At 47.4% G+C, this 12,113-nt stretch overlaps 1 protein-coding gene across 1 annotated transcript in view; it reads left to right on the forward strand.

Annotated features, from left to right (window-relative positions):
* Positions 1-12,113, forward strand: part of LOC135385702 (POU domain, class 2, transcription factor 3-like) — a 264,054-nt gene that overhangs the window by 155,779 nt on the left and 96,162 nt on the right. The window contains exon 4 of the mRNA XM_064615169.1: positions 9,209-9,314. Within this exon, the coding sequence (XP_064471239.1) occupies positions 9,209-9,314 (106 nt within the window). The remainder of the gene's footprint in view (positions 1-9,208; positions 9,315-12,113) is intronic.

Here is a 12,113-nt window from a genome sequence, read left to right on the forward strand (position 1 = left end):
ATGACAGGTGGGGCAGATGGATGATGGAAGGGGGCCCATCTTGAAGAGGAGCAGTGGAGTCCGCACTACGTTCAGTCGAAGCCTGTGGAGCAATGACTCTCCCTCCCTGAGGTAGCAGCCTAGCAGACTATGGGCCATCGTCAGGTCATTCGAGCGCAGAAAATTGTTCGCCCTGACGGCGTCTTGGAAAAAAGACCCCAGAGCTATTCGTGCAGTACCGGCGAATGGCTAGCCGGTACACAGACGTGAAAAACGGAACGGAAGTGACAGACTCAGCTGAATGGGCATTCCCCAAGATACCAGTGTAGCTCGGAAATCACTGGAACTGCACACTATGGCATAGAGACGATAGCATGGCGTACAGGCAAAGTATCCCCGTGTAGATGTTGTTGATCACTTTGGGTGAATACGATGCCAGGGCCTCCAAGGCTGACTTACTGTCGGAAAGGATAGTCCACGCTCTTGGTGTCGGCGAATAGATGTACCGCATGGACGGGTAATATGGCAAAGGTTGATGACAGCACTGGCAGGAGCTTGAAACCGCGCTCGGATGCATCCTCAGGAACATAAAATGCAGACGATGAGCCATCAGAGTACACCGAGCCGTCAGTGTAAACCTCGGTTCGATTCGAGTGCAGGGAGTGTAGATGTTGCAGCGTGGGTTGACATGCCACAACAGCTGGTACGTGGCTCTTTTCACAAGACCAGGAACGGATGTGTGCACGGGGGGCAGACATACGGTCCACATCGGCTCCGTATAGGAGACCAAGGTATGCGGTATGTGACCAGCGTATTATGGGTGAAATATGAAACTGCCGCCAAAGCACCGAAGTTGCGCGAGAGATTAGAACATACAGATGCAACGCGACCTAGAAGCACCAAGGCATGGGTGATGGTGGTGGTGGTGATGGTGAAAGTACCTGCCGTTGTCGGCCTCACAGAAATGAGCTACGTCACGACTGGCGCCCTGGGGAATGTGCGTCCTGGGCCGACTTCTAAGAGAACTGTGTCGACATATGTCTGAAAACGTCTGAGGAAAAGCCACGAAAAACCCCAGACAGCACAGCCGGCACCGGGATCGAACTCGGGTACCTCCCAGTCTCGACGTGACATGACCAGCACGCTAACCACTGATCCACGCGAGCTGGTGGCGCTCCATCCGTGGCGTAGCAAAGCGGGAAATCGTCTGCCCCACGCGCACTATTTCTTGTGACCAACCATTCCAAAACAACCGTAGGCACATTCCGCTTTTAAGGCCTTAGACTTCTATTGTCAGTTCCTTTCACCGCCCTAAAAGAACAACGAGGAAAAAGATGTGCCCTTTACATTGTGTGTTGTCCTACACATTAGGGCGTTTGTGCACCGTTATGCTCTATTACAATATACTAATCATCAAGGACTCTCAAAAGAAATAGCCAGCTACCACTTGCCTCACTGGCTCCCCACAGGGCTGCCACGTTTTAAAAAAAAGAAAAAAGAAAAGTAATTTTAGTCCTTTTATGTACTAGGTGCTTCGCCAACCAATAGTTCCTTTCGAGATTAAATGCATGGAAATTTATGCGACGATCATTGCAGTACTGGGGAATAAATTCCAAGGTCAGAGGAACGGGGTGGGGAGTAATGGGGACTTGAAGCTGTAATTGTTCCCCAATTTACACTATTTTTCGTAGAGTGCATGCATGATGTAGTCTAGCCCTAAATAAACGTATCTTCTAAACTTTAACCCAAAACCACACTCTAACAGTACGCTTATTAAGTCGTGCACAGAACCTACAGCTATCCACTTTATCGATGCTAGCTCGTAAAGCATTCCCTTCCCCCGCAGTGCTTTGTTTCCACGTTCACGAACCTACTTTTGGGCTGCGTGCACGCCGTCGCTTCCCAACAACCTAGCAACTGACACATCAATGACCACTGCTTCTCCGAATATATACAGCAGACATGCAGACACACAGAGAAGTGTGTGGAAATGAAGAGCACGCAGTCGATATTTTCCATCTGCTACTTCTGTATGCACCGTTAATGGACGGAAGGAGGCTGTATGGGGGAGATCCGGATAAAGCGTCCGTGTGGGAGGGAGAGGTGTCTATACGGCTGACCATCGATGCTGCTGGACCCCGCTTGCCAGTAATCCAGCTCTCTCGATGACTCATGGGGGAGAGATTTTTCTTGGTCATGGCAGGAAATTCGCATTCCGAAGGTGCACGGTCAGTTCGTCTGGTCTCATGCAGCTCTTGGCATGAAGGCGTCATTTTCAAATTGGCATGGAGACTAGGAACCATTTATATCACGACGCTCGAGATAAAGGGCGCATCGTGCACCGCGATAGGTATATAGGATGTAATATTGGGGTCGACCTGGTGCTATGGTGGCCATTGTTTTGTGATAGCTGCGTGTGTTGCAGAGTCATTATAGGAAAATTGACGATGTGTGGAATTAGTCTCGTTCTTAATTGAAATTCCAGAATGAAAAAAAAAAAAATCCACAGTTTCAGCCACAGTTTTCATTGCGCATGCGTTGGGGGTGCTATCACCTGCTAAAGCACGAGGCTCACGTGATTTAGGCTACCCAGAGGAGGTAATCGTGTTACCAGTATATAGTTGTATGATCGAGTTTATGTTCGAGACGCATCTCCCTCCTTCGGGTTGCACTCATCCGTACTATAAGTCCCTTTCCGAGGAAAACTATGTCGCGCAATGTGCAATGCCACTGCTTTTTCCACTATATATCAAGAAGAAAATGAAACACTCACCCCATGAGTACAGACGAGCCACCTGAAATTGATGTTATACACGTGTACGGGCTTAGATCTTGAATTTCAATATGCAGGGAAACGGATGATAAGCAACGGTTCCCTTCGTCCCCTTGTATTTGTTGTGCAGCAATTGGGCCGCCTTTTGATGTGTGCCTGCACCATCCGGTTCGCCTCGGGCGCACGGATTAAAAGTTTACACGCACGGGGAGCTGAATGGGAGTCCAGTTCGGGGAAGCAGCCGCCCACTATATACGTATATATAAAGCACCGCCGCCATCGAGATATTTCCTTCCTCATTTCTGGCCGTTGTTGGGAGTGTCACACGCAGGTTCCTTTGGTCAGCGCCCTCCAGCCATGGCTAGAGAAGCTAGAGAAAGTATTCTACAAGCAGGTCCTGGCGGCTTGACGTGCGATGCGCTGCGACACTGTCGAATACGTGTAACGTGCGGATCGAAATGACGAGGCTGTCGTTTGCTCCTTTCTGTCGTGCGCGTGAAGGGGATCCAAAATGCGTCGTTAGTACTGTCTCGAGTTGCACAAATTAGCGTAGCATCGTAGCATTAACGCATTAACGCCTCAAGGTTACGTCTGCTGTCCACGCGCGTAATTTTCACTTCTTTCTTTTCTTTTATTTAGGACAAGATGACCAATTGAAAACTTTACAGGCACTAATGGTATAAGTGCAATGCAATCCCAATACAACTTGCACCATTATTGCCCGTAATTTTTCAATCAGATTACATTTTATATCCTTTCTCTTTCTTTCTTATCTATGTAGGTGTGGATAATACGATAGACTTTGACGTCGGGCATCTCGGCATTAAAAGGCACGTAAGCAGATCTATGGCTGATTTGCTCCACGAGACCTCGGGCGTTAATCATGGATTGGCCAAAGTAGGCAAACGGTTTTCTTTCATGTCAACAGTCGCTCTCGCCCATCTTCGATTTTCTTTCCTCTCTAGTAACAGAAGGAAGAGAGCCTTTGGCGAAAGGGTTGAGTCTGCCGAGCGCTGACCATCCGTCTTGCACGAAGAGGGGGGACCACTGCCTCTAGGAGGACGGTGACTGCGATTTATCAGGGGAACGGCACCCCGTTCGGCACCGGGGTTTATTCAGAGCTGACGTCTCGTTTCCATAATTAAAAGACGCGACGGCAGACGCGAGATGGATGGTCCACGGCCGCGCGTCGTCCGGTCGCCTGTTCTGATGGATGCGACCCGCATCGCTCTGCATATGCCACAGTGCTGAGATGAACGATTCACAATAAGGCGGTTAAATCCACTCTCTAACTTTGCTGATTAGCAGCCCCGGTGTTTGGAAGGTAAGACGCGTGGAAGAAACGCAGTTGGTATTGAAATTTAGCTTGCTTTCTGTTTATTCGTTTGCTCGGTGCTTTTGATTACGAACGATGGATAATGAAGGAGTATACTTGGGACTACATGGTCGAGAACGTGGTATGGTACGAGGCACGGCAGCAGAGAACAAATAAATAAATAGACGAAAAGAATTGCTACATATTATTACAATCCGGTATCTTGGCTATTTCTAACGAGCAACAGAAGCAGAGTGAACAGCAATAGCGTGCACTGAAGACGCGTAACACCAGCCCACAGCAGTGTACAGTAACGGCAGGTCACTAACGCACCGGTGGACAAGTTAATGATCATGCTACGAGAACGAAGTGTCTTGAAATTATTTACCTATATCACGGAAATGCTACAGGACCTGGAAGACGAAAAGGGGAATTTCTTTTGTACTCTCCCTCCTATCCCTCTCTTCTGCCCCGAAGCAACGTGACAAAACGCAATTTCTCCTCCTTCACGTTTCTTTTCCAGGAATCTTAAAAAAAAAAAAAAAAAAATCAGTTTCACTATCGATTCCTTCCTACACGTATACGAGCCTGCGCGAGCCCTGCACCAAGGCCAATCTCTTTTTATATGTGTGTCTGGAGATGTTACAGGCATACGGCATTCCGAAACGCATACGCGCCTCGGGAGCGCGCGTTTTGCATACGATGCGAAAGACGCAGACGTCGTTCGCTGTCTCCGATTGGTGGAGGCGGCTAAGAATGGCGATACTCTGCGGCCTCGTTTGCATAGGGCGCGCCGCGGAGGACTCAATGGGTTTGCGCAACGGTGATTAGCATATGCAAGAGGCTGGGGCTTCTGACTGCGTCGAATGGGGAGAACCCTTTTTTTCCGTCGCCGTCGTCGAGGCCTTTTCGAGGCGTTGCCGTTAAGGCAGATCTGCATACGAGTGTCTGGCCAATGGGTGCTTGCCGATTAGCGTTGGCCGTAACGCTTTGCTTGGATGTGATATTGAAAGTGTTGTTTGGAACAGGATTATACTTTAGTTTTTCCTCTTTATAATTGGAACGTTCAATTTATGCCGTTAACACGTTTATCGTTCTCTAGCGTCAAATGTCTCTATGTTTCTGCCTTTTGTGGCGCCAATTACAACTAACCGTTTTACCTCTCGTTATGTGCATATTCGTTTGATTTGGTCTTGTTATGTCTCTTTCCTATTGAAGACTGGAGTAGGGTTTTTCTTCTTCTTTCTTGCCTCTCTAGAGTGTTTGCTTCAGTCCGAGCGCTCTGACGCGAAGCAGGTTTAAACGTGAACGTTTCTGAAAGAATCGTCCTGTATGGAATAATTTGGACTGCATTTTCCACCGTTTTCCTTCTTTAGAACGAAGTCAAGGTCCTCTGGGTAGTATAATTCTTTCGAAAATACTTTTTTTTTTCTTCACGGGTTTAGTTTCGCAACGTTTTCAGTTTGCAACGGAGAGGCAAATAATACTGCGGGAGTTCGGGGCACTCAACTTCCAACACTTTTTCTTCTTCGCACGAGGAATACGTCTTCGAGAGAGAGGGAGAAAAAAAAGAAGGGAATGGCGCTCGTGCGTTATGTATTTATTTAGATTCACATTTATTCCAACGACGAGTGGCATTTTTTCGCATTTTCTGGACGATAAGGAGAATATTTTTGAGCCGCATACATTTCTCGGGTGCAAAGAAGAAGCCTCTTTGAGAGGGTAATTTTAGAGGCGCACCGCGGGCGAGGGGGTAATCTTAGGGATATACAAAGATATATTTCTCGCGCCGGCCGAGAGAGGCATTATCATAGCAATCATGCAGGATGCGTGGCTGAATCCCTTTGTGGCTGATTTTCTGATGCCGTCGGGGCGCGTTTCCGTTCCTATTTTCCTGCTTCGCTATGCGATGAATACGTTAAGCGGTGGCAAACTTTAAATAGACCCTTGATTCGGACCTTTTTTTTCTTCTTATGTTGTCTCCTTTTGGTTCTTCTTGGCTTCAGGCGTATACCGCATGTGGGCGCATCTGCGGTTGAGATGGAATATTTTGGCTTGGTTTATATGTGTCGCTTTTTTACTCACGAAGGAAAGGATCTTGCGCGAAGTGAGAAATGATTCTATATGCACGAAGGTCGGGACGAATGGTTGGACTGTGTAGGAGCTCTGGGGCGCCATGCGGGCTACGCCTTTGAGAAATAATTTGGGGATATGTTTAATATGGGGATTTGTTATGGAAATATGTTTGGGGATATGTTTTGGGGAAAATGCGGTCGCCCATCTTGCCGTGAACAAACGGGAACAATGTTACCCTGTATCTGCTCACAGAAATCATTCTCGAGCACATGCTTGGGTACGCAGCATAGATGCGCGGGTCATCGGCACTTAACACTGACCGATACCTTCTCTCGGAATGAGCCATGTTTTCCACGGACAGGTGCTTTCCATCGCAGCCAGCTGCCCTTCCACTCCGTTATGACGACCTGCACGCACCCCTTGCACAACACGCAACTTTGCTTGCAGGACGCGCTGCACTGCACACTAATCACAAACCGTTGAGTGCGCGCGGAACCGAACAATGCTAAGGCCAACGGTCAAGCCTAAAGAGAGTTGATCCACAGTCTCTGAAAAACACTCGCAATCGGAAGCAAGACACGTCACCTCGCTTTATCAGAAAACGAACCGTTCGAGACGGAGGCTAATCAACTACCGCATAACGCATAGGTATACGTGACAAGGCATTCGAAAGATACGTATAACATGCAACTGTATATAGTGTATGATGCGTGAATCTAACTGTGACTCGCTCCTTCCAACAGCAATTAACTCTTCCCTAAGTGATGTTTCGAATGATGTGGTTTGGCAGCGGAATTGGGTTGCGATATTGATAGTTGAACTTGGTCGAATGTCGTTCACGATTGTCTGTGTATTCCTACCTAGAGAGGGTGCTCATTCCGAATTTAGGATACGTCTCTCCATCCCTCTCTCAGATCAGTGAGCCGCAAGATCACCTACAAATTTAGCCGGTTATACTCGAAACTGTTCATAAGCTGACTAACCGCTTCGACTTTAGGTCAGCCACTCACATCAAATGATATTGAACAGTCTGCCATCCCGCATCAGCTTGTATAGCGATGAACTGTCAAACAGGTGGCTCAGTACACTCCCTCACTTTCCTCTTCTTTTCGCTGACACGATCTTGATTACTGAATACTGATAGCGATTAAATTCACATCGCGGTGCTTCTTGCCCTGGATGTAGTGTTTCTTGAATTCCAGAAATGAGTAGTGATGCAACAGTCGCCTTCTGACGTGCCTCACCCTGAGGCAGCAGTAACGTGTAGCCTTTGAAAAAAAAAAAAAAAGTAGAAAGGATAACTTAAGTGGAAGTCTATTCTGCATATAGGTCCCTGAATGAGTCGTACTCTGCAGATTACTTTCCTCTTTTGTACAAAACGTATTCACCTGCAGACTAATCTGCAAACGACAACTCTTCAATCTTTGCACGAGCGTGCATGCACCATGAAGTGCGCCTACTTCGCCCTTGTCTCCATTGTCAAATTCGGGTATTCTACTTGAGCGGATGCCTTTTCAAGTATACGATAAAGCTCTGAATACACGGTCGTCATATTGTTGCGAATCATGTGTGCATGGAGGCTTGCCCGATAGTCACACCCGTCAGAGAAGATAAGCGGTTCCTTTGAAACTTCTCGTCGGGCCTTGATTTTGAATTTCATTCATGTCCCTAGCAGTGAGACCAATTACCCGTATTTGCTGCCTTTTCCGCGATCATCGTCAACCACTCGTCGATAGGCGTTCTTCGTTCTTAATTCCTACCGATTGATGATAATACTTGATACACAAGTGTCGAAACCGAACCATAGGTGAAATGTTCCGACGTATGTGCTTATACAAGGTGTTTCACTTAACAGTGACCCCTAATTATTAAAAAAAAAATGTACATGAGATACAAATTAGGAACCTTCTGCGTGATACTTGTGAAGGTTTTTGCCGCCCAAACAGGTGGTTTCCATCAGTGTACCCAATTAATTTGTCTAATTAGCTTAATTGAACTTAAAAAAATTCAAGGAAAGGTAACGTTTTTTTTTTGCGCTAATTAGAAAGCCCATGGCCACAACACCTCATTTCAGTCACAATTACAGGATCTCTCACGATCTTTCCACAAAAATTTGACACCCGAAAACGCGTAAAGACTGCCCGAAAAACCGTCGCTCATCAAGGCGCGCTCGTTCGAGTTGCCCCGCCTATGTATGGGGAGGAGGAACGGAGGAACACAGGAAACAGCACAGAACATCCGATGTCAGTGATTATCGGTAACTGATGCCTGCGAACAGATAAGCTTGCGAAGACAAAATGCGTGATTGGACCGGTTCAAGGCCTGCCTTTTTTTTTCTTTTTTTTTTTTTTTCTGTTTATCGCATGATGTTGTCATGCGCAGTGGGAGTGTCTTCGGGCCTTGCCGATAGCGCCGCCACTGATGAAATCCGAAAACGGTCTTGCAGACATGGCAAGTTTTCGGGTGTCGAATTTTTGTGGAAAGGTCGTGAAAGAGCCTGTAATTGTGACTGAAATGGGGTGTTGTGGCCATGAGCTTTCAAATTAGCGCCAAAAAACGTTGCCTTTCCTTGGGATTTTTTTGAGTTCAATTAAGCTAATTAGACAAATTAATGAGGTACACTGATGGAAACCACCTGTTTGGGCGGCAAAAACCTTCACAAGTATGACGCAGAAGGTTTCTAATTTTTACCTGAAGTACTCTTTTTTTTTTTTTTCAATAATTAGGGGTCACTCTTAAGTGAAACACCCTGTATGTATGTGAAAAAAAAAAAAAGGAAGTGTGCAGACTGCTTTGCATTACTCTCTGCAATGTCTGGTGACTCTTGTGTATAGACCCTTTTCACTGACCTCATTCCGTCCACCATACTTTTGTGTTCGCACGTGCTCGCACCACAGTTAATGCTGGTAGCGTGCACGCGCCATGTACAAAAAGTATGGCTGGAAGAACGCTCCCGCCCTCAGAAATGTTACGCGATCTATGTATTTTTGTTGTTTGTTGGTATTACTACACTGTATTATTTTTAACATATTAATTACCGTTAAATATATGATTTTCTTTCACAGGTAAGCGGACCTTTTCCGTCTCGAATACCGTGGGACAGTTCTTTCGTTTCATCCGATGCTTACCTTGACTGCCACGACCGCTATCACTGCTGCCACCCCGGTAAAGGTAACATACCTTAATGCACGTATTTCTATCTTAACCATGGGCGCCGCCAGGATTTTTTTCAGGGCGAGGGGGGGGGGGGGTAGGGCAGAATGTTTGGGGGGAGGTGCGTCAACTGCGCCCGCAACTACATTGTCTTGGCTCAGAAACTTTACGTTTCTGGAAGCCAGGGTGTGGGGGGACGGCCCCACCCCCCTTGCCCCATGTGACGGCGCCCGTGATCTTAACCATCCCCCTAAAAAGGTAATCGCTCTCCCCATCAAAATTCACATAAGTCACGTGACTGTGTCACGATTGTATACCTTAATGGCACCTGTTCCACGTATTGTTGGCGTTCCACTTACTGCCGCATGCCCGGTATATAGCCAAGCAGCATACCGTGTCTGCACAAACAGGCAGCATGACTTGAAGGACAGCGGGGTGATGAAAAAGTGGGTCCGCCACGCTGTCATTTGCATAGCATCGTCTGCGGCAACCGAGTAAATAGGTTCAAAGGCACCGCCCCTCGCGGAACCCACCTTCATTTGCATATGAATCAGCGGCCGCTCGAGAGAGGAAAATTTCCCCGAACTTATTCGCTGTTTGTTGTGCTTTGCTTACTCATCTTGTTTGTCGTCGTCTTCCTTGCACGACAAATAGGGAACAAACGAGAGCGCTTCACGCGGGAGGTATGTGTGCATGTGCACGTGGTATAGAGGCACCCCTAGTTACCCTCCCGGTACACAGTGTTATGCGTGATATCATTTTCGGGGTTATCATGCGCAATTGCTATATAGGGTGTTGCGCACATGCCACTGAGAGTAACTATGAACCCATCATATAGCGTATCCGCAAACGTAATTTGAGCCTGTTAACTCATCCGCAGTATTGCTTACACTATATACGCTTCCTCGTCTCTCGGCGAATATTTCGTCGAGAAAGTGATCAGAAATCAGTCTCCGACTGCGAAGGATGAGTGAATTATACAGGGTGTTTTTTTTTTCGTTACAGATATAAAAAAACGGTATTAGTGCAACTTGAATTTTGTTTTCACAAGTGTGTTATACGTCCAGGCGGACATCCTGTAGGACAGCGTATGCAACTACTGGACGACTAATTAGTTACAATTCGTTCATTAACTTATTAATTAGAGGTTTTCTGGGAAATGCGAGATAACAGAATTGGAGCCAGTCATTATTCAAATCCATTGTCCTTATCAAACACCCTGAGAAGCGAACGTACTCCGAGACATAAATTGCCAAATTTCGCTATGCAAATGAGCCTAAACAAGAACTACGCACTACCCGAGCGCATAAAGAGCAACAATCCCACGTGAGAGGGCCACGTGCTTTGTAGCGATGGCGCTGTTTGGAGTAGGTGCCAATCTGTTGGCCAGATAGACCGCACTCCAAACCAGCTTGCGTGGCTCACTGGTTAGCGTGCTGGCCATGTCACGTCGAGACTGGGAGGTACCCGGGTTCGAATTCCGGTGCCGGCTGTGCTGTCTCGGTTTTTTCCTGGGTTTTCTTCAAACGCTTTCAGACATATAGCGGCACAGTTCCCTTAGAAGTCTGCCCAGGACGTTAGTCGTGTTGTCACCCACCGAACTCAGTTCCCCGTCAAGTTAATGCAAGATGCTGCGGAAGGAAAACGGTCTCCTGCTCTTACTTCAGACAGCTTTGCGTTGGAACCATGCTGCCGTTATCAGCTGAAGCTTGGAAAAGTGAAAGGGCAGGTACATTACCCTGTCGCATCGCTTCTTTATGAGATCTTGGCAAATCTACGACGAGCAATGTGAAGTTGGTGCCAACCTCGACATTGTGTTGCACGTTATAGTTTAACGTTTTCTAAAAAGTATGAGCGCAGTTGGTAAGAAGGTTGTGTCGTAAAAGTATTGAGGTCTCAGGTCATCGAATAGGTAAATGATAAGCTTTCTGACTGCACGTCTACTACTTTGCTGTGCGGCATGAATTCCAAAGTACCGTACCGAGGTGCGTGGTAAAAAGGAGGCGTGGCAGAGTCAAGAATGAGTAACGGCTGTTATGTAGGAAGCGACGAGTTCCTCGAAGTAGCGTGTTTTCTTCTTCCGACCCTCTGGTTCGCGTAGCTGCCGTGATAAACGATTTAGCGCCGGATCCCGCCCTGTAATACCTCGGTAATTAATGGTAGCGGATTATCGTCGAATGCGTAATCCAGTGGGCGCCTCGGTTCGCGCGACTGGAATCTGTAGGGATCGCGAGGGCAACTCTTACTATGCACATGCACACCCCGTCTTGCGTGGAAACGCGTCCTGCTCGCCGTTTTATCTCGCTTTCTAGAGGAGCACGGAGTGGATCGAAAAAAAGGAAGAAGAAAGAAATGTCAGGAGGCGTAGAAATTATTTTCACAAGCCCAGGGATACATGCTCACACTAAAAGTGCGAGTGCAGCGGGAAATCGTGGTACGCAAGAGAGCCTTCAGTTCGGCGGGTCAGAAAAGCCTCTTCCCTCCGCTACCAGTCTGTGACGTCATCTCGTCCGTCCAATAGCGAGGCGCGCGCCTTCTTTTTTTCTTTCTTTTTTGCGGTTGCATTGGGCACCGCGCGCCCGTGTCTGACACAGAGGAGTCGACTGGTCTCCTTGCTCCCACGCTGTAGCAGACTGCGCTGGGCAGCCAATCAAAGTGCTCGGATGAGGTGACGTCACAACACGCCAGAAGGAGCTGGGAGAGACCGCCGCCGTTGCGCGGCTCGGGAAATGCAGTAAATTTTCTACAAAGGAAATATTCTACGTGACAGTTCTTGAGGGTAGTAGGTTTATATCACGCGGTAAAAATATATACGTT

This window comes from Ornithodoros turicata, chromosome 2, assembly GCF_037126465.1.
Source record: "Ornithodoros turicata isolate Travis chromosome 2, ASM3712646v1, whole genome shotgun sequence".
NCBI classification, from domain to species: Eukaryota; Metazoa; Arthropoda; class Arachnida; order Ixodida; family Argasidae; genus Ornithodoros; species Ornithodoros turicata.